Source organism: Sitophilus oryzae, unplaced genomic scaffold (genome assembly GCF_002938485.1).
Source record: "Sitophilus oryzae breed Bouriz unplaced genomic scaffold, Soryzae_2.0 scaffold_85_pilon_pilon, whole genome shotgun sequence".
Taxonomy (NCBI): domain Eukaryota; kingdom Metazoa; phylum Arthropoda; class Insecta; order Coleoptera; family Curculionidae; genus Sitophilus; species Sitophilus oryzae.
The window spans coordinates 1683262-1701892 of record NW_022147483.1 but is presented as its reverse complement, the minus strand read 5'-3'; the positions used below and the strand labels follow the sequence as shown (position 1 = coordinate 1701892).

The window sequence follows — 18631 nt, the reverse complement described above, 5'->3', positions numbered from 1 at the left end:
TTGGGGGTATTTTTGAGATGTTTAATTTTACATTATTTAAAAATTTAAATTAATTAATAAATAAGAGTAATTACAAAGGATTTACGAAATAAATAGTTATTAAATCAGTTTTGAGCGTAATAATCGCTGTAAAAGACTTCCGTGCTTAAGTATTTCGACAAAACGAGCCGCATTTTCTAACCGCGATTGAAATTTTGACGTTAGCCGCGCCCCTGTCAAAAGGTGTGAAGTGGATCGGATTTTGTACAGAAAAAAAATATCGTAATGCTGTCCGGGTCGGACCGTGCACTCTAAAAAGTGTTAAATAATCATGTCCTTAGAGACCCGGTCCAGTTCGGCGCTTTTTAAAAGGGCCGAACAGCTCAAAAGATGGGAGGAATCGGACACGAATCGCGAACCAGTGTCACCGAAGCAAAAATCTCGCAAAGTTAAGTTCTCCTCGGGATGTGTTTTCTTGGCCGCGTGTGCGGCCGGCGACAAGGAAGAAGTGCACAAATTGCTGGGCAAAGGGGCCGACATAAACACGGCGAACGTGGACGGACTCACGGCCCTCCATCAGGTACATAAATATAACTTTTCGCAGTCTTTAAATTGCGTGACGTAAATACTCAATATGGCCGCGAAAATTGCTCTATATAGTAATGCTCTTAAAATTGTCCAGAGAAATTACGTAAAGCCCGAAAAAATAAAGCCAGAGGATTTGGATAACGGTAATTCAGCCCTTTAAGGTTGTTCCGTTCGGTGTCAAGGCGGTATTTTTGTTTGGTTTGGTTTGAAGAGCTATTGTTTTTATTTTGACAGGTTTATTTAATAATTTCTGATTCACCTTTCTATTTGTGTTAATTGGAACATTATTAATTCCAGTAGAAAAGGTTGTTGAACTGCGTAGTGGGAATAGGCTAAATCATTGTATTTTTTTTATTTTGTTTATGAATCAAAAATTATTCATTTTCTTATGAAACGGTCCTATAAAATCCTCTTAAAATTTACATTACACTGCTCTGTATGTTTTGTAAAGTTTCCACGTGCTATAAAACATTAATAGTAGTATTGGCAACTAAATAGTTAATAAATATCTTATTACTCATATGCTAATTTGAGTTGCTATTTTTATACACTGGTAGTTTTGTTTTGTCTGCAAGTTAAGGTGGTTGACAACTATTGTCTGGAATAAATATATCTTAAAATAGTTTTAATTCCTTTTTTTAGTGTTTCTCATACAATAGCTTTAAGCCCTGTCTACACATCGTTTTACCTGTCAGTCTTACCCGTACAGTCAAAACATATCAAGTAAGACCTTGTGTGTAGAGTGTAGATGGATCATTCAGTTTTACAACGAAAAAACACTGAATTAAGTAAACTTACAAGAAATATTATGGATATATTGCAGCATCTTCAATGAGTGATTTTTAAAAAAATAATATTTTTGCATAGGTTCACAAACTAATGTAATTTTGCAAAATCATTTAGAGATATTTAGTGATTATTACCGAACAATACTTATTTTTAAGTTTTGCTTGTTTACAAAGGAAATTTAAATAAAAAAAAATCCATTTTATAGTAAATAACAGAAAAAACTTCATGAACGGTGCCTTAAGGTGGAATAAACATAAAAACCAGACGATCGAAAAAAAACGGTGTCAACGAGGGCTGGGGAACTTCTGACATTTTCGCTTAAAAAAATCATACTTATTTTAAATTTAAATCTAAATTGCCATGGTTATGTTAAAAATACTCATTTTTAATCAAGTAAACTTGGGAAAATATATTTGATTGTCTAAAGTTTTTCGTGTCTTGTCCTGGCCAGTTAAAAGATGCCCAAATCGTATTTTTAATCATATTTCAAGTTTTTCAAATGGAACAAGGGTGCCTCATTAGCATATTTGGAAAATGCACATTTTTACGAATAATTTGGTACCACCCACTTGGTATTTCGAGTCAAATTGTCGATATGAACCGCATGTTAAAATATTTCAAATAAACCATATATGTGAAAATGTCAAGTTGACATATGTCATTCTATTCACAGTGTCATTTTCTATCGAATAAAGTAAAAAAATGCCAAGGGTGTCAAAAATCCAAAGTTGTAATCATTTCTGCTGAAACAAGAAGTGACCAAAAACAACTGAATACATCAATCAATCCTAATTTATGTCATATGTCATATACTAACTTAACAAATTTGTTTTTTTTTATCTGAAAAAATAAAAAAGTTATAGGGGGAGCCATTTTTCAGACGCACCCGGTATAAATCCATCCATAGGTTAACTTTATAAAAATTATTCCCTGAGTCGTACAGACACTTAAGTAAAAGAATTAAAAAAAATCCTATTATTAGTTTTTATGTACCTATCTCGGGATATACTTAAAATAATAAATATACAGTATACAGTCGTTGTCCGAACTGTATTGTTGCAGTTCGGAGTATAACTGTAGATAAAAGTAAGTCAAAAAGTTCGTATAATTTATATTATATAATTCCCAAATGTACCTAAAATATGTCCTAAAATGCTTAGTTTTGGAGATACAGGATGTAGAAGTTACATTTTTATTTCGATTTTTTTTTCAAATAAATTCTAAAGTAACGTCAATATTTGGATGAAAATTGGTTCTTGGGAGTTTTCTGGTATGAGAAATGTCAATTTGACTGTTTTAGAGGACGCCACCTACATTTGTTTTAACTGTTTTGAAGAGTAATAACTTTTCGTCCGTACCTGTATAAAACTACTGAGGGAAAAAATTTACATTTCCTTGATTTTTTACATGTTATATAAAATTATCTCGAGAATCATTACCGGAAGCGATTTTTACCAAGAGACCTTTTTAACGTAAAAATTGTCGTAAATGTTGTATATATTTTTACTCAGTAGTTTTATACAGGTATGGACGAAAAGTTATTATTCTTCAAACCAGTTAAAAGATATGTAAGTGGCTCCCTCCACAAGTAGGAGTCATATTAACATCAAAATCAGTTTTCTCATGTGAAAAAACTCCCATGCAGGCACCAATTTTCATCCAAATATTGACGTTACTTCAGAAATTATTTGGAAAAAAATCGAAATAAAAATGAAACTTCTACACCCTGTATCTTCGAAACTAAGCATTTTAGAACATACGTTTATACAAACTTTTGTACTTATTTTTTTCTGCAGAATATGCTTCAGAAGTTTCCGGAATACAGTTTGGACCACCCTGTATATTGTAAAATATTAATATTTTTTTTCTCTAGGCCTGCATAGACGACAACCTGGACATGGTAGAGTTCCTCGTGGAGCACGGTGCGGACGTGAACAGGGGGGACAACGAGGGCTGGACCCCCCTGCACGCCACTGCCAGCTGCGGCTTCGTCTACATCGCCAAGTACCTTATCGAAAAAGGGGCCAACGTGGCCGCTGTCAACAATGACGGCGAGCTGGCCATCGACATCACCGAGAGCCAGAAAATGGAGGACCTGCTCAAGGACGAGATTCGGAAAAGAGGTGGGTTACAGTAGTGTTGCCAATGACTAAAGAATACAAGGACTGATAACACCAGAGACCAAACTGTCACCATACCACCAAACAGTGCCGTGGCACATACTTTTCTTATCTTAGCTGCTTGAAGAGATATTTAAACACGCAATGTTTGTTAAATTGTAAGACAACGCCCCCTAGCGTCTACATTCAAAAGCTTATTATTATTGTTTATATGGTACAATATAGAGTAAGAAACGCTCTTTTAAACGAGCTCTCGCTTGTTGGATTCCGATCATCCAGTCCAGAGTTATTAATATTCAAATAAAAACAGATCTAACCTTCCCCCACCACTTTATTTTGGTAGATAGGGGAAAATGGCTCTAACAAAAAATATTCAAAATGTACTGAAGATTATGAAGCTGTTACTTATAGTACACCTTATCTAGGCAAAATTGTCTAAAAACTCAATTTTCTTATTTTTTGTTGCAGTTGCGCCCCCTAGCGGTCGTTCTACAAACTTGAAAATAATTTCCAGCAATTTCCCATAGCCTCTTTAGTTATAAATATTTTTTTCCGCAGCCGTTACGGCTAATACTTCCCGAGATACAGCCGAGAGCTATTCTTAGTGGGACACCCTGTACATATAATATCAGAAAAATAATTATCAAATCCAATAAAAAATGGTAAATAGGTGGAGTGGTCTGTTTATTTCCTTATAAAACGTAACTCCTGGCTCTTTCTTATCATTGTGCCTTTTACACTTGAAAGCTGAACAAATTACCATTGTAATAGAGTTTAAACAAAGTTCACTAACACAACCAACTACTAAAAATCACTTCAAATATGCGCACATAGTGCACACACTGGTTTTTTTAAGTTCTTAATTTTTCAAACATTTTTTACAGGTATTGACTGTGATGCAGCTAGAAACGACGAAGAGATTCTAATGTTAAGAGACGCCAAAGAATGGTTGGCGACAAAAAGTTCCTTGGTTAACGAGCCCCACCCCAAAACGGGGGCCACAGCCCTTCATGTCGCCGCTGCTAAAGGCTATCTAGATGTAATAAGGTAAGAATCATCCATATAGAGTACGCGTTGCCCGTCAAAAGGTCCGTCATTCAATTTTCTAACATCAGAAGTGGGATATTATCCCGTAATAAAAATTCATTTTAATTTTAGGCACACTGTATGTTCACACACAGGTTTATTTGAATTGTTTTCTAATTATTGATGTTTTTACAGGATTTTACTTCAAAGTTCAGCAGATATCGATGCGCAAGATGCTGACGGTTGGACCCCTTTACATGCTGCGGCTCATTGGGGTCAGATTGATGCCAGTCGATTGCTAGTTGAAAATTTGGCAGATATGGATGCTAAAAATTATGTGGCAAGTAGTTTTTCTTGTCTAAATTTTTTTTCTCTAAAATTTTCTGAACCATTTCAAAAAAGACGGCAAGGGTAGCGAAAAATGTCTGGAAAATAAAACAATAATTTGTATTTTTTCTATCACATTAGGATGCTAAAATGTGGTTGGGTCTTTGTTTTTCACATTTATCAATTATTTTAACCTAAATCACTAAAAATGTGTAAAACTTTTTTGTTGAAAAAGAAACACTTTTCAAAATTTCTTACCTCTTCTATTAGTCTTCTATTACATCTAGAATACTGCAGTTACCTAATGAAATTTCATGTAATGATTGTAATCAAAAATATGTTTGGCAAACTTGAAGATCAATATTAACTAGATTTAAAGACCATATCTATCGCTCAGATAAGATATGGTAGACTGGATAAATCTTGCTTTGCTCAACATATTGTTGATAAAGATCATTGTAGAGATATTAATAATTCAAAATTAATTAAACAGGTCTCAAATTATGTATGACTAGATAAAATCAGGCGCATTTAAGTATTCTATTAATTGGTGAATGCATACTGCATTCACCAACTAATAGAATCCTATCAATTCTCTCTGATGTAGGATAAGTTTGCATTTTCGGCAAATTTCTGAGAATTTTTTTTGCTTTAACTGATACAAAATGATAACTAGTTGTTAAAGTTGAACTAATTAGACAGCTATGTTGAAGTAACGTCAGACACATCACAAGATTTTATCAAATAATAAAGATCAACTCAGATGAAATCATGTAAATGAAAATATCTAGGAAAAATCTTTGTTTGATTGAGAGTAGGCAACCTTAATAGTATTTTGAAGAGACATGAATGCTCCATTGAACATCGAAATAATATACTGGGTGTTCCACTTAAAAGAAAAGAGTAACATGCTTTTAAAGGTGACCAATGTTCAATATTAATTTTGTCTCACCCTGTATAATATAACTTTTTGGATCAAGTTTTAATTTGATTTAAAGTACAATAGTTAATTTAACTACATATTAGGCTATACCGGGTAAATTCCAATTTAGGTAGCTTTTATTGTAATTTAAAAATTGTTCTTTATTTCTAGAAAATGTTAAATATGTCAAAAACCATACATTTTAGTCATATACTTCTCTTATAAAACTCACCTTTATTTTTCTTCCAGAATCCGAAAATCAATTAATATATAGGGTGTTCCATTACAAAAAACACAACTTTGATATGTAACTCTTTTTGGGGACACCCTGTAGAACTCTCTATATTCACAAAATTTTATTTTAATACAAACTGTCGTTCTCCTTGGAGCTTCCGCGGCGTATGAGAGGCGCCACCCTGTATTGTGGTGAATGAGTGTTTTATTTGACTATTCCAGGGTCAGACGCCGTTCGATTTGGCCGACAACGAGATGCTCGGCTTCCTCGACGACTTGAAGAAGAAACAGAACAAGGAGGAGGTGAACAAGAGGAAAGCGAAGAAGAGGGCGGAGGAGGAGGTTAACACCATCGAGACGGACAGTCAGTCGCAGGTGAAGAAGGTGAAAGTGGAAATTACCGGTGGTAATGAGGAGATTAAAGATAACGAGATCGGTAAGTTTGACAGGCAGTTAGACTTTGCTAGGTTATGTTTACTACTTTACTTTCTATTGTCGTGAAAATAAAACAACAAGAAATAAATACAAACCTATCCACCATAGTTTACAAAAAAAAATGATTAGCAGTACAGTACAGCATTACAGTAGCGCACATGTTTTTTTAGAAAAATATTCCAGTGATAGTCCAGAGGCACGTCCCTGGTGAACATGTCGACACTTTTTTAGCATTCAAATTTGTTACACTTACAGTAATTTTTAGCCTCAGAATCGGACCTATGTTGATTCGAAAAATAAATTTTATTTTTACACGAGGAATCTCCCCATGAGAGATGTCACATATTTTTTGAAACACATATAATGACAGAAGTAAATAACTAAGGCTGTATTCCGTTGCAAAACTAGGCGAACCAGACCGGTAAACTACAGTAAAGAGCGGTTCCTGAAAAACATTGGTTTGATTAGAGATGGGGACATTCCGGGAATCTTATTTTGAGGGAATGTTCCTGGGAACGTTCCCAAATCGGGATAGTGATGGGAATGGAAAAAATTTTTAGTGTTATGAAAAATTGGAAACTTTCCGGGAAGGTTCTCGGAAATATTCCCCAAAGCAGAAAAGTGATAAAGTTAAGAAAATATAACTTTCAAAATATATTTAATAACAACAAAATAATATATAAATAACAACAGAAGCAAAACAAGTCGATAAAAGAAACAAATTTAGGTTATGTTTATAACCTAGTTTCACTTCTTCTTTTTATTTGTGGCGTGACACAACTTTTCCAATGTTTTGATTACTTTCCCTAAATTTTAGAAAAGTTCCCGAAAAGTGGGGAATGTTCCGAGGAATATTCCAACTCGCATCAAAATACAACTTTCCCGAATTTCAGTCACTTTCCCGACCTTAGAGGAAAGTTCCCGGAACATGGGCACGTTCCCTGAGGCACGTTCCGACCTGCACATCACTAGGTTTGATACGGAACGGTTTGGTAAAATACTGGAAACGTCAAATGTTGACGTTTTCTAAATTTCAATACCTCTATTATAAAATGTATCTTTTATGCATTTTTAATGTACCTATTCTCTGCTTTTACGTTTGCTTCTTCTTTTCAATGGAGTTTAATATTGAAAAGTACTTTATTAATAAACAAATGACACTAATTGACAAACAAAACCAGAAAAACCAGGTTTTTCGCGCTGGTTAGTTTAGTGACAGTTATAACCGAATTTTTCAGGAACCGTGTTCGGTAATAAAAAAAAAACTTTCAGGAAATCGATAGAAACGGAACATAAAACCATAACCAAGGTAAGCAACGGAATACACCCTAAATGGTGGATAGGGTCTTTTTTGGTCTACTTTGACGCAAAACTATTCTTTTTTTCTCTTTTGCTGCTGAAGAAATGGAGGTGTCTAGCGAGAGCGAATCGGATAGCGAAACGGAGACCTCTGAAGAGTCTGAAGAGTGCAGTAGCGAAGAAGATGGTAAATCGAACCTTATGATGCGAATGCTATTATGTTTACGCCTACTAAACAACTCGAACTTAAATATACTATGTCCGTACATAACCTATAAATGTTTTGGTCCTTCCAGCTTCGAGATAGGTCCTGATTAACAGCGAATGGAAGCGTTCTCCCTCCTGATATGTTAATATTTATCGTACTTTAGGCGGATTTTCATGCATCCATTGTCCGTTGGTACGATTATCCGACAACGCTCTGATCGCAATTCTCGCAAATTTAAAAAACTGCGAACTTTTCTAATCAATAAAAGTCTTTAAATTCAACCAATAGAATTAATAATTAAGAATCTGTTACGCTGTACTGTTCGGGTTGCTCTCTGGGGTCGGGTAAAGCGGGTGTGTGGCCGAAGGAAATATATACGAGCCCTAACAACTAAATATTCGGACAAACAAAAATTTATTGAAAACTTTGATTTACATAAATTGAATTATTAAATTTAAGAACTACATTAACAATACATTAAAAAAATCGTCCCATTGCTGCCAAAAGTCACTAACATTTTTCCGAACAACCAAATTCAATCACTAACTATGTTTTGAAGCGAAGAATCGATTGCAAAAGTCATTAACTACGATTTCTGGCTATTTATGTTTTATTTTAATACCGAATAGTTACTAACTATAACATCTTTATGCAATGCAGTTCATCTTTAGACGCATTTTTCTCGGAAGTAATAAAAAGTAAGTTAGTGACATTCGGCAGCAATGGGACGAAATAAACTGTAGGCGAATAAATAAACAAAAATGTTGCACAATATCCTGACAAGTAAATGTTCGGACATTTTAAGAAAAAACTATTTTAATATAGTGTTACATCGATATGCGTTTTTAGAACCGCTGCTATCCTATCTGGCATTATTTTTATTAATGAGTGACATAAGCCAATTTCAGAATTTTGCAATAATTCATCTTATATCATCATCAAATGGGCACCGGTTTGTTGGAAATTATCACGCATTTTTATTTCATTTTATGCCACAACAACGTCTCGTTAACTATTCGAAGGCCATGAAGGGACCTTAATGTTATTGTCTCTAAACTATTTTTAGTAGTTTTAGCCATATAACATAGAGCAGCGTCCTGTTGAAATATAAAATTCATGTCCTGGTAAAGGTCTCTCGCACTTGGCACAACATTTTTCAAAATTTCTTGATTTGTTTACTTAGTAATTGTACCTTCAACCACCTCATACCTTCCTAGACCCATTGTTGACAAACACACTCAAAACATAATGCCTCTAGGAAATTTCGCTGTACTTTTGAGGCACTCTTTATCAAATACACACTCTAGAGCGGTGTTTGATTATTTGTATTTTATGGATATTAAACTGGCTGATGTGCACTTGCAATTGCAATTTACGGTTGAAATTATCAGTTTATAAAGATTGCTTCAAAAGGATAGTGAAATTTCCTAAAAGCATTATGTTCAAAATATCAAAGAATTTTGAAAAACACTTTTGTGCCAAGTGTGGTAGACATTTTCCAGAACATGAATTTTATATTTAAACAGGATGATAGTGCATGCCATACGGTTAAAACTATTAAGAAGTGGTTTAGGGAAAATAACATCAAGGTCCTCTCATGGCCTTCAAACAGTCTGGATGTTATCGAAACCTGGTGGCATAAAATGAAACAGAAATTGCGTGATGATCCCCAACAAACCGTTGCCCATTTGACGATGATATTAGGTGAATTATGGCAAAATTTTTACTCTGACGTATGTCAATCTTTAATAAAGACAATGCCAGACAGGCTTGGAGTGGTTGTATTTCTTAAAGTGTCCGAACATTTAGTTGTCACGATATTGTGTAATGTTTTTGTTTATTTATTCGCCTATATTATTTTAACGTTTATAGAAACCAAATTATTTAAATATAATTAGAAATGATACATTTTAATATATTTTTAATTTAGTACTCAAATTTGATAATACAGTTTATGTAAATTATAGTTTTCAATAAATTTTTGTTTGCCCGAATATTTAGTTGTTAGGGCTCGTTCTTATATTTCAGAAATCTGCCATAAGGCTTAGCCCGATCCAGTCGTGTTAACACATCCAAAATACCAAACACACGTACTTTAATTAAGGCTTGATTAAGGTTTGCAGAGCTTCAGCATTTTCCATAAAATAACGAGGAATTTGTTACAAAACCATATAAATTATATATCACTCTAATCACAAAACTTCAATCTATTTCCGTATTGTAACGGAATTTTAAATTATTTCTTTATTTTCGAGAAAATTTAGTCCAAACATAAGAAATATTTCGTTGGTGTTTGACCATCAAAATCTTAAAAATAAAGAAGTTGTTTAAAAATATGCTACAATACCAATATAGTATAATCCTTTATCTTTAATTTCCTTCTTCATTTGTGGTAAAAATATCTAGCTAGTTTTACATAAAACGTTAAATGTCGAACGCTTATTTTGCTACTTTTTCGGACTAGTGAAATGAACTCTTAATGTCGTATCGTCGGTCATCAGATGTAAGAAAATCCTCCTTTAGTCAGAGAAAACAGTGCAAATTTCAAACCCGACCTGTATAGTAATAATAAAACTAACTGATAATAAGTCAATAATTATTCTTATTATAAATATTATTATTTATAATAGACAAATAAAATGTCCGCATGTAAGATATTAATTTTATCCCAAATTGCTTCAACTGAAACATAAAATGGATAGATAAAAAAAGGTTGCAAGGGCTGTAACAACCATAGACTATAAAAATAACTGGACTGGTATTCTTTTGGTTGGTTTTATGGTATGTTCCAATATGGGGGGGATATTGGATTTTTCTAAAAACTTATATTGCAAGCTCAGTCCAGAACGTCCTGCATATGATTTTGTGGTGCCTTCCTTATGAATGATGCAAAGTTCAGTTATTTTTTTATAGTCGAAACATAACAGACCTTACTCTATGTAGTTTTATCCACAGAATTAACTAACCATACAGAAGCGACATCGGCAATTTTTTTTTGTGAATCAAGTTTATTTGTCATGTTATTTTAGTTGTCAAGTTTTGATTGTTGACGGTTTATATCAGTGATGGACATGCCAAAAATCGTAATGTAAAAAACTATTTTTTTACGTGTCAAAATAGTATATTTTTTTATTAGGAGTAAAAATAATACTTTTCGTTGCGAGGCACAAAAAGTCATTTTTACTCCGAATAGAACATGCTATTTTTTTCAAACGCCACAAATAATTTTTTTAAAAATTTCAAACGTTCCAAATAATATAAAAAGATTTAAAAGTCATAGCTTGTATGTAATTATATATCGAGAAACTATGGTTACGCTCGTTGAATTTGACACTTTATGTCATTTTAATAATATTATATTTTCGTACTTTTATGCTTAAGCGCAAAAGTGCTTTACTTGGCTTTACTTTTATGCCTAGGCGTTAAAATGACTTTTTTATGTTGTCAATCACGTCGCAAAAATTAATACTTTTGTAGCGCACAGTGGGGTATTTGACACTGATAGTTGATCGAAATTTTTTAATGTAGACCTTATATAAATCATTGCTATTTTCAATTAAAGAGGAAATAATATGAACAAAATAAAGGATAATTCGTCGATTCTAAAAAAAGAAAGAAAAATCACTGTTCCAGTGTTTCCACGGTCAGTGCCAGTAGTAATATCGCAACTACTACTACTAATGCTACGACTGATCCGCGAGCAATGCCCATACCACTAAAGTCGCTTGTAATGCCAAATTGTGCTATACTGCTAATGGCACTAACGCGATCGCTTTGTACACAACAATGCCATCGCGGTTTACACCTCGCATTAGTATATCACTGATTGGCAAATTAGAGGAAACCAAGAATGTTTTTCTCATTTTATCAGCAAAATCGCAAAAAGTCGCAGTATTTTATTTTACTGTATGAAAGCCCAATGTTTACTAAGTAAAACGTATATAGACAATATGCTGAATTCTTCGAAATGCGCAACTAAATCTCTAATAAAAATGTCACAAATTTAATCAAATTTTCTGAACGCCTAACTTTTAGTTGCAAAAAAAATCGTTAGTATAGAGAATATCAAAATAAATAATACGTTTTTGTAGAATACATACCTGCAGTTTGCTGAGCCATTTTCAATCAAAACGATAATATAAACGTAAAAAGAGCACAAGAACAACAACAATTTATAATTTTAAACATAAAATTTAGCCATTTACCTCTTATCTGTGAGAAGTAACAACTTTGACGTTTCGTTGAAACAAATGAATGCAACTAAACACACCCATAGCAACGCCATTCTTGGCAGAGATGATTTAACTTATCGTTTATCTTTTTTTGGGAAATCTTAAACACATTTGCTTTTTCGAATTTCGATCACCTTTTTCATGCTAATACCCCACCGTGTGGCGTTTGAAAAAAAAATATTAGAAAAAACAGCTGATTTTCAAATTAACTTTTTTTATTTGTTTATATTTTTACTAGCGGGTTTAAGGTAAATAAATTCGAGACAAATATACTTCAAAAGAACTGACGTTTGCTGTCGCTTCTGTATAGTTGAGGTATTCTGTGGTTTTCCGTATCTAACTTTTCAAATTAGAACTTTTTTTATATATTCAATTCTCGAATTTTATTTGTTTTGCAGAAAAGAAAAATAGGGTCAATTCGCAGACTATCACGGACAAAATCACAATCAAAGAACCGAATATTGTGAAACCACAGTCTGTGACGAAAACCATTGATAACACAGAGGAAAAAATGCCTTGGAGACAGACAATTAAACCAAAGGGTGAACTAAACAGTCCAGAGAAAAGTAGTGTTAATATTAGTAAGTATTTTTTTATATTAAACAGCATGTTGTTTTTTTATACGGATTGATCAACAATGATTGAACTATATAGTTGGCAATTTGTACTCTTTTAGAGGATTTTAGGATTAGTGATTTGTACAATGATACTAAAACAAATAATCGATCGAAAGATTTTAACAAATTATACCATTTATTGGCAAATTATACCGTTTTATTTGATCACGTGTATTGATATTTGTTTTAAAAATATCTTTTTTATGTTTTTCAGAAGATTTTAAAAATAGCACGCCAGACATTACAAATGAAAACGATTTCACTCTAAGGAGGACGAAAAGCTTCCAAAATGATGAATTGTATGTATTATTTTTAATTAATTATATTTGTTATATTGGTCCACCCAGTACGTTCACCCGGCAGGCCACATCCTATTGCGACACGTCCGGCGCGCGTTGCGAAATCGCGAACGTATCATAATAATATTCAATTGTTCTCACGATTATTGTTAATGTAATCAATATTTTCATTATAAAACCTAATTATTTTTGTTAATCAGAGAGAGTAGTTTAGTTGCCGAACGAGACTATGTCCGTTTGAATTTTTTAGTTAAATTATAATAAAATTAATAAATAAAATAAAATAAAATATTATAAATGTTTTAAAGCAAATAAATGTTTTTTTAAAAAGTGAATCGCATTATTTGTGATCTAACATGTATGTGAATTTGGCTTAAGAATTTCGGTAGCGTATCTGATATTTTTGTTAATAAATAATCATTATGAAAAACTAAACGAAAAATTAAATAAACATATATATTGCATATACATTACTTTACATATTTTGGCGCCCAACGTGGGGCAGAAAATTCGAAAAAAACAAATAGAACTGGAGTGTTGAATAACTAATAAAGTAACCATATTCAATCATATATACCAAAATAATTAACGTTTTTTAAAACGTTACACTTATCTATTTTTATTAGAATTATATTGTTTTAACAATTTTACTAATAATATTTATTGACAACGTAAAACAAAATCCACAAATTATTGAGACTACCCTACATTAGGTTTTTACGCGTTTTTAACAAAATTCGAACGTTAGTTTGTTGATATGCTCCTTTCTTAGCCTTTTTATTCAAATATTTTATCATTAAATTTTTGAAAGTGTTCTAAATAATCGAACAACAATTTTTTTAAACAAAAAAACGTATTTTACTTGGTTATTAACTCCTTGCAATATGATTTTATAGCTTTTTGGATGTGTAACAAGATGCTGTAGTTATTTTTTAACATTATTATTATTATTATCAAGTCGCAGTTATTAACATTTTTATTTTATTTTTGCTTTTTTGGGGCTTTTTGAGATTACAAGCAGCATAATATAGATTATTTACACACAAGTCAATGAATAAACGGGTGTCTTTTAATCTGTGTCGTTTATTTATAAATATGTACAGGGTGTCCCGAATTCGAGCGTTTTAATTGGGATCTCGGAAACCTTGAAAGTTTAAAAATTTCAAATAGTTTTTAAAGATTTTTGAAAAAAGAAACGTATATTCACGATTTTTAAATTTATTTTTTGGCTTTATTTGAATATAATTTTTCTGATGGTGTTTAAACTTGAATTGGAAAAACTGGAAATTTTCCGTCCGATTTTCACCAAAATTGGTATACACCCTATTTTGAGGTCGTAGATTACGAATCTGAACTTTTATCTTGGCGGTCTCTTACCGTTTTTCAGAAAAACGGAAAATAATTTCAACATTGAATTTTTCTTTATTTCGGCCCTATAAAGTAATAATTTCACTATATTTTCATTATATTATAGTTTATCTAAAAGCCACACTTGATTGAGGATAGAAAAATGTCCAAAATTTTATTTAATAAACTTTTCTTAACAAAATAACAAAGAAAATTAAGACCAGATGGAAGTTTGACATTTCATATATCATTCTTTCTCTTTCCTATGTAATGAGAGAGACAAATATATTCTAGACCTAATCCAGAAATTTGAAAATTTACAACGTTGCCATATCTTCTATTTTTTCGGGTGATTAGGGATTTTAAATAAATTACCTATTATGAGATCTGATAATAGTTAAATATACCTACCTATATCCACAAAGTTACGCGGAAGAGTTTTGATTGCATTGGTTACAACTTCCATGTGGAGGGTGTTAATCTTTTGTTGTTATATTATATCAAAAAAAGATTAACCCCCTCCGCAAAGAAGTTATATCAAGACTATTTATAACCACGAAGTTGCACGAAAGAGTTTTGATTGCATTGGTTTCAGCTTCCATGCGGAGGGTGTTACCAATGCAATCAAAACTCTTTCGTGCAACTTCGTGGTTATAAATAGTCAGATCTCGTTGGTAAAATAGCAGTTATGGGAAGGAGCCGTTCTTCTGGCGGCCGCCTTTCGTAATCCCAGAATGAGCGAATAAAACACGCTAAATTTAGGTTTAGCATTGGCAACGTTGCTTTAAATCCCAGAAACACATAACCCAACATTTTCAGATTGTTTACAAATTTATTTTAGCAAATTTTCTTCTATTAGCATAGAATTAGTTAAAAAAGTAACAGAAAATAGCAAAAACATCATTGTTTATTGAATACCTAACAAAATATGTGCTAGAAAACCTTAAAAATATGAGAAATTAAGACAAATTCATTGTTGAAATTATTTTCCGCTTTCCTGAAAAACGGTAAGAGACCGCCAAGAAAATTTTTTTATTTTGTTACCTTTTTTGGGCACCTTGTACGTATACCGCGCGATGCAAATTTATTATTATTATTCAACCAATTTTAGATCTAACTACTAACGTGTACCAGAGAAAACACACCCTAACCAAACATTTCTAAAAATTCGCTTATTAAAATTTCTCATTATTTATTTATTTTTTATCATTCCAACACATCATTTTGCAAAGGGGCTGTTTTTTAATCTCATTTATCCATATTTATGTTTAAAACGGTTTGTTTTGAGTTTATGGTTTATACAATTTTTTTTATTTAGTTTTAGTAGAACAATTTAAGCTGCTTATTAAGGAACAATGACACACATGGCATGGTATATAAATACACATCACCAATTAATAGAACACTTTAAAATTTTCATTTATCTTAATGTTCAATATATTTTGATTTAGTCACCCGATTTGAATGATTTTTTTAACCAATTTGTAGCTAAATTCTTTGACTTTTTAGTCTCTTTTTTTAAATTAAAAATTAATCACTCGGTCTGTACTGCATTATACGAGGGTTGGTGAAAGTTTGAAACACCATTTGACCTCGTATCTCTTGTAGTTTACGAAATTCCGATTATTAAGGCTCGAATTTGGGCCATCCTGTAGATACATTCTTATATATCAAACACAGTGTACATTAAAAGACTAGTACGAGAAAATAGTATAAACCATAGGCCTAGCAAATCGAAGAAAAAAGAAACCCAGCGTAATATTTAGTCGTTTCTTGAAAAGAATTTTGGATTTTTCACCAGAAATGAAAGAAAACCTACAAAATAAAAAAAATATTTTTTGTGAACACTACTCCCACGTTGAATCTAAACGAAAACAAGCTCGCCAGTGGCTTTTTACTAGTAAAAACAAAATTTGTTTAACCGATAAAAATGCTTAGCGTTTCAGAATGTCGTCAGAAGCAAAATAACATAAACTATTTAAACTAAATGAATAATTAAATAAACATATTACATATACATTACTTTACATATTTTGGCGCCCAACGTGGGACAGAAAATTAAAAAAAAACATATAGAACTGGAGTCTTGAATAACAGCCATATATACCAAAATAATTAACGTTTTTTAAAACGTTACACTTATCTATCAAGAATAATTTAGTTTTTTTTAGCAATTACATCTATTATAAAACTTTGACATTCTAAAAAAGCAGAATGTTTTAAAGCTAGAATTCTTTTCAAGAAATAAACCTGCAACAAAGATATAAACCAATGACTAAAGAATACAAAGACCAATAGTACCAGACACCAAATTGTTACCATTTGTCACCAAAGCTATTTGGCCAGAGTGTTTGGTTTTATTTGGCCAGAGAGTTAATATAAAAAATGCAGAATTATATAAAAATTACAAAATGAAAGACTAATTCACCCCAATACACTTTACTTTTGCACTGGACGCGCGTATCGCTAACCATGTTATTATTATCAGCAGATGATTAAAACTAAACTAATATCTACAAAATTGAGAGTTTATATAAGCGCCCAGTTGGCTTCAAGTGGGCGTGGCGAAACCAACCGAGTGTAACAATTAATTACCGAAACTACATTCTCAAGATAGTATAAACAGAGAAACATTTCCTCTGTTCATTTATTAATTCTGACACTCTCATATGCGTCTAATTGCCTGTAATTTGAGACTTGTTTAATTAATTTTAAGTTATTAATAGCTATTCGATGTTCTTTATCAACAATATGTTGAGGAACGCAAGATTTATCCGGTCTACCATGTCTTATCTGAGCCATATGTTCTCTAAATCTAGTTAATATTGATCTTCTAGTTTGGCCAACAATTAATCTTACACGAAATTTCATAAATACATGACCTTTCCATTGCAGGTGTTTTATCTTTATACAATTACTTAATAATTGTTGAAAGTACCTATACTAAGGGTCGGCATTTCTGGTCTTTGGTGTCGGTTTTCATATGTACGAGGCATGTTTTTTAAGTAAGTGCCGTTTTGGAATTAAAAAAAAACGTGCAAAGATATCGCAATAATTTTATTTTTACATGAAAGCCTGTACCTTAATCTACTTTTCTACATAATTTCTGTGAATATTGAGGCACTTGTCATAACGTGGCACCAGTTTTTCAATACCCTCCTCATAAAATTCTGCCGCCTGACTGGTTAACCACTGTATCACAACTGTTTTGACTTCGTTATCGTCTTGAAGACGCTGACCGCCCAGGTGTTTCTTCAAGTGCAGGAATAAATGGTAGTCACTGGGCGCCAGATCAGGGCTGTATGGAGGATGATCTAGACTTTCCCATTTAAAAGATTTGATGAGATCTTTGGTCCGATTAGCCACATGTGGACGGGCATTGTCATGCAGCAAAACAATACCCTTACTCAACTTGCCACGTCTTTTGTTTTGGATTGCACGGCGCAGATTGTTCAATGTCTCACAATAAGATGCTGCATTGATTGTCTCATTACGAGGCAGAAACTCCACTAGCAATACTCCTTTTCTGTCCCAAAAAACTGTGCACATGATTTTCCGGGCAGAAATTGTTTGCTTAAACTTCACTGTTTTGCGTGATGATGAATGTCGCCATTCCATGGACTGTTGTTTCGATTCTGGTGTGACGTAGGCCACCCATGTTTCGTCACCAGTAACAATTTTGTCTAAAAAATCTTCACCTTCATTGTGGTACTGCTCAAGGAAAGTCAATGCACTGCCTAAACGTTAAGGTTTTGTGCAAATCCGTCAACATTTTCGGAACCCAACGTGAACACAATTTCCGGTAATTCAAGTTCTCGGTCACAATGCGATACAAAACACTACGAGAACATTGAGGAAAGTAGTCGCACAATGATGAAATTGTAAAGCGTCTGTTTTCTTTCACTTTTCGTCCACTTTCTGCACCAAATCTTCATTAACGACCGAAGGACGCCCACTCCGTTCTTCATCATGCACATTTGTGCGGCCATCTTTAAATGCTCTCACCCATTTCCTTACTATTCCATCACTCATAATGTTTTGTCCGTAAACTTCACAGATCTCACGATGAATATCGATCGGTTTTACGCCTTTAGCACTCGTACAAGAAATCGTATGACAGCCCGTACTTCACAATCGGCGGGGCTCACGATTGTCGGAGGCATCTTAAACACTTAATAAACAACGTATACAGTGAAGAATCAGACTGTA

The 18631-nt window shown here is 32.8% G+C and overlaps 1 protein-coding gene across 5 annotated transcripts in view; it reads left to right on the top strand.

Annotated features, from left to right (window-relative positions):
* Window positions 1–78: 78 nt before the first annotated feature.
* Window positions 79–18631, top strand: part of LOC115890036 (protein phosphatase 1 regulatory subunit 12A) — a 51500-nt gene continuing 32947 nt past the window's right edge. For 2 of the 5 annotated variants that reach the window (XM_030910147.1, XM_030910145.1), the window contains exons 1-8: window positions 79–559; window positions 3230–3479; window positions 4361–4523; window positions 4698–4842; window positions 6208–6421; window positions 7823–7906; window positions 12558–12740; window positions 12991–13075. In XM_030910147.1, coding sequence (XP_030766007.1) covers window positions 311–559; window positions 3230–3479; window positions 4361–4523; window positions 4698–4842; window positions 6208–6421; window positions 7823–7906; window positions 12558–12740; window positions 12991–13075 — 1373 coding nt within the window. In that variant the 5' untranslated portion in view covers window positions 79–310. The remainder of the gene's footprint in view (window positions 560–3229; window positions 3480–4360; window positions 4524–4697; window positions 4843–6207; window positions 6422–7822; window positions 7907–12557; window positions 12741–12990; window positions 13076–18631) is intronic. The other 3 variants (XM_030910144.1, XM_030910149.1, XM_030910146.1) reach the window with 3 other exon arrangements.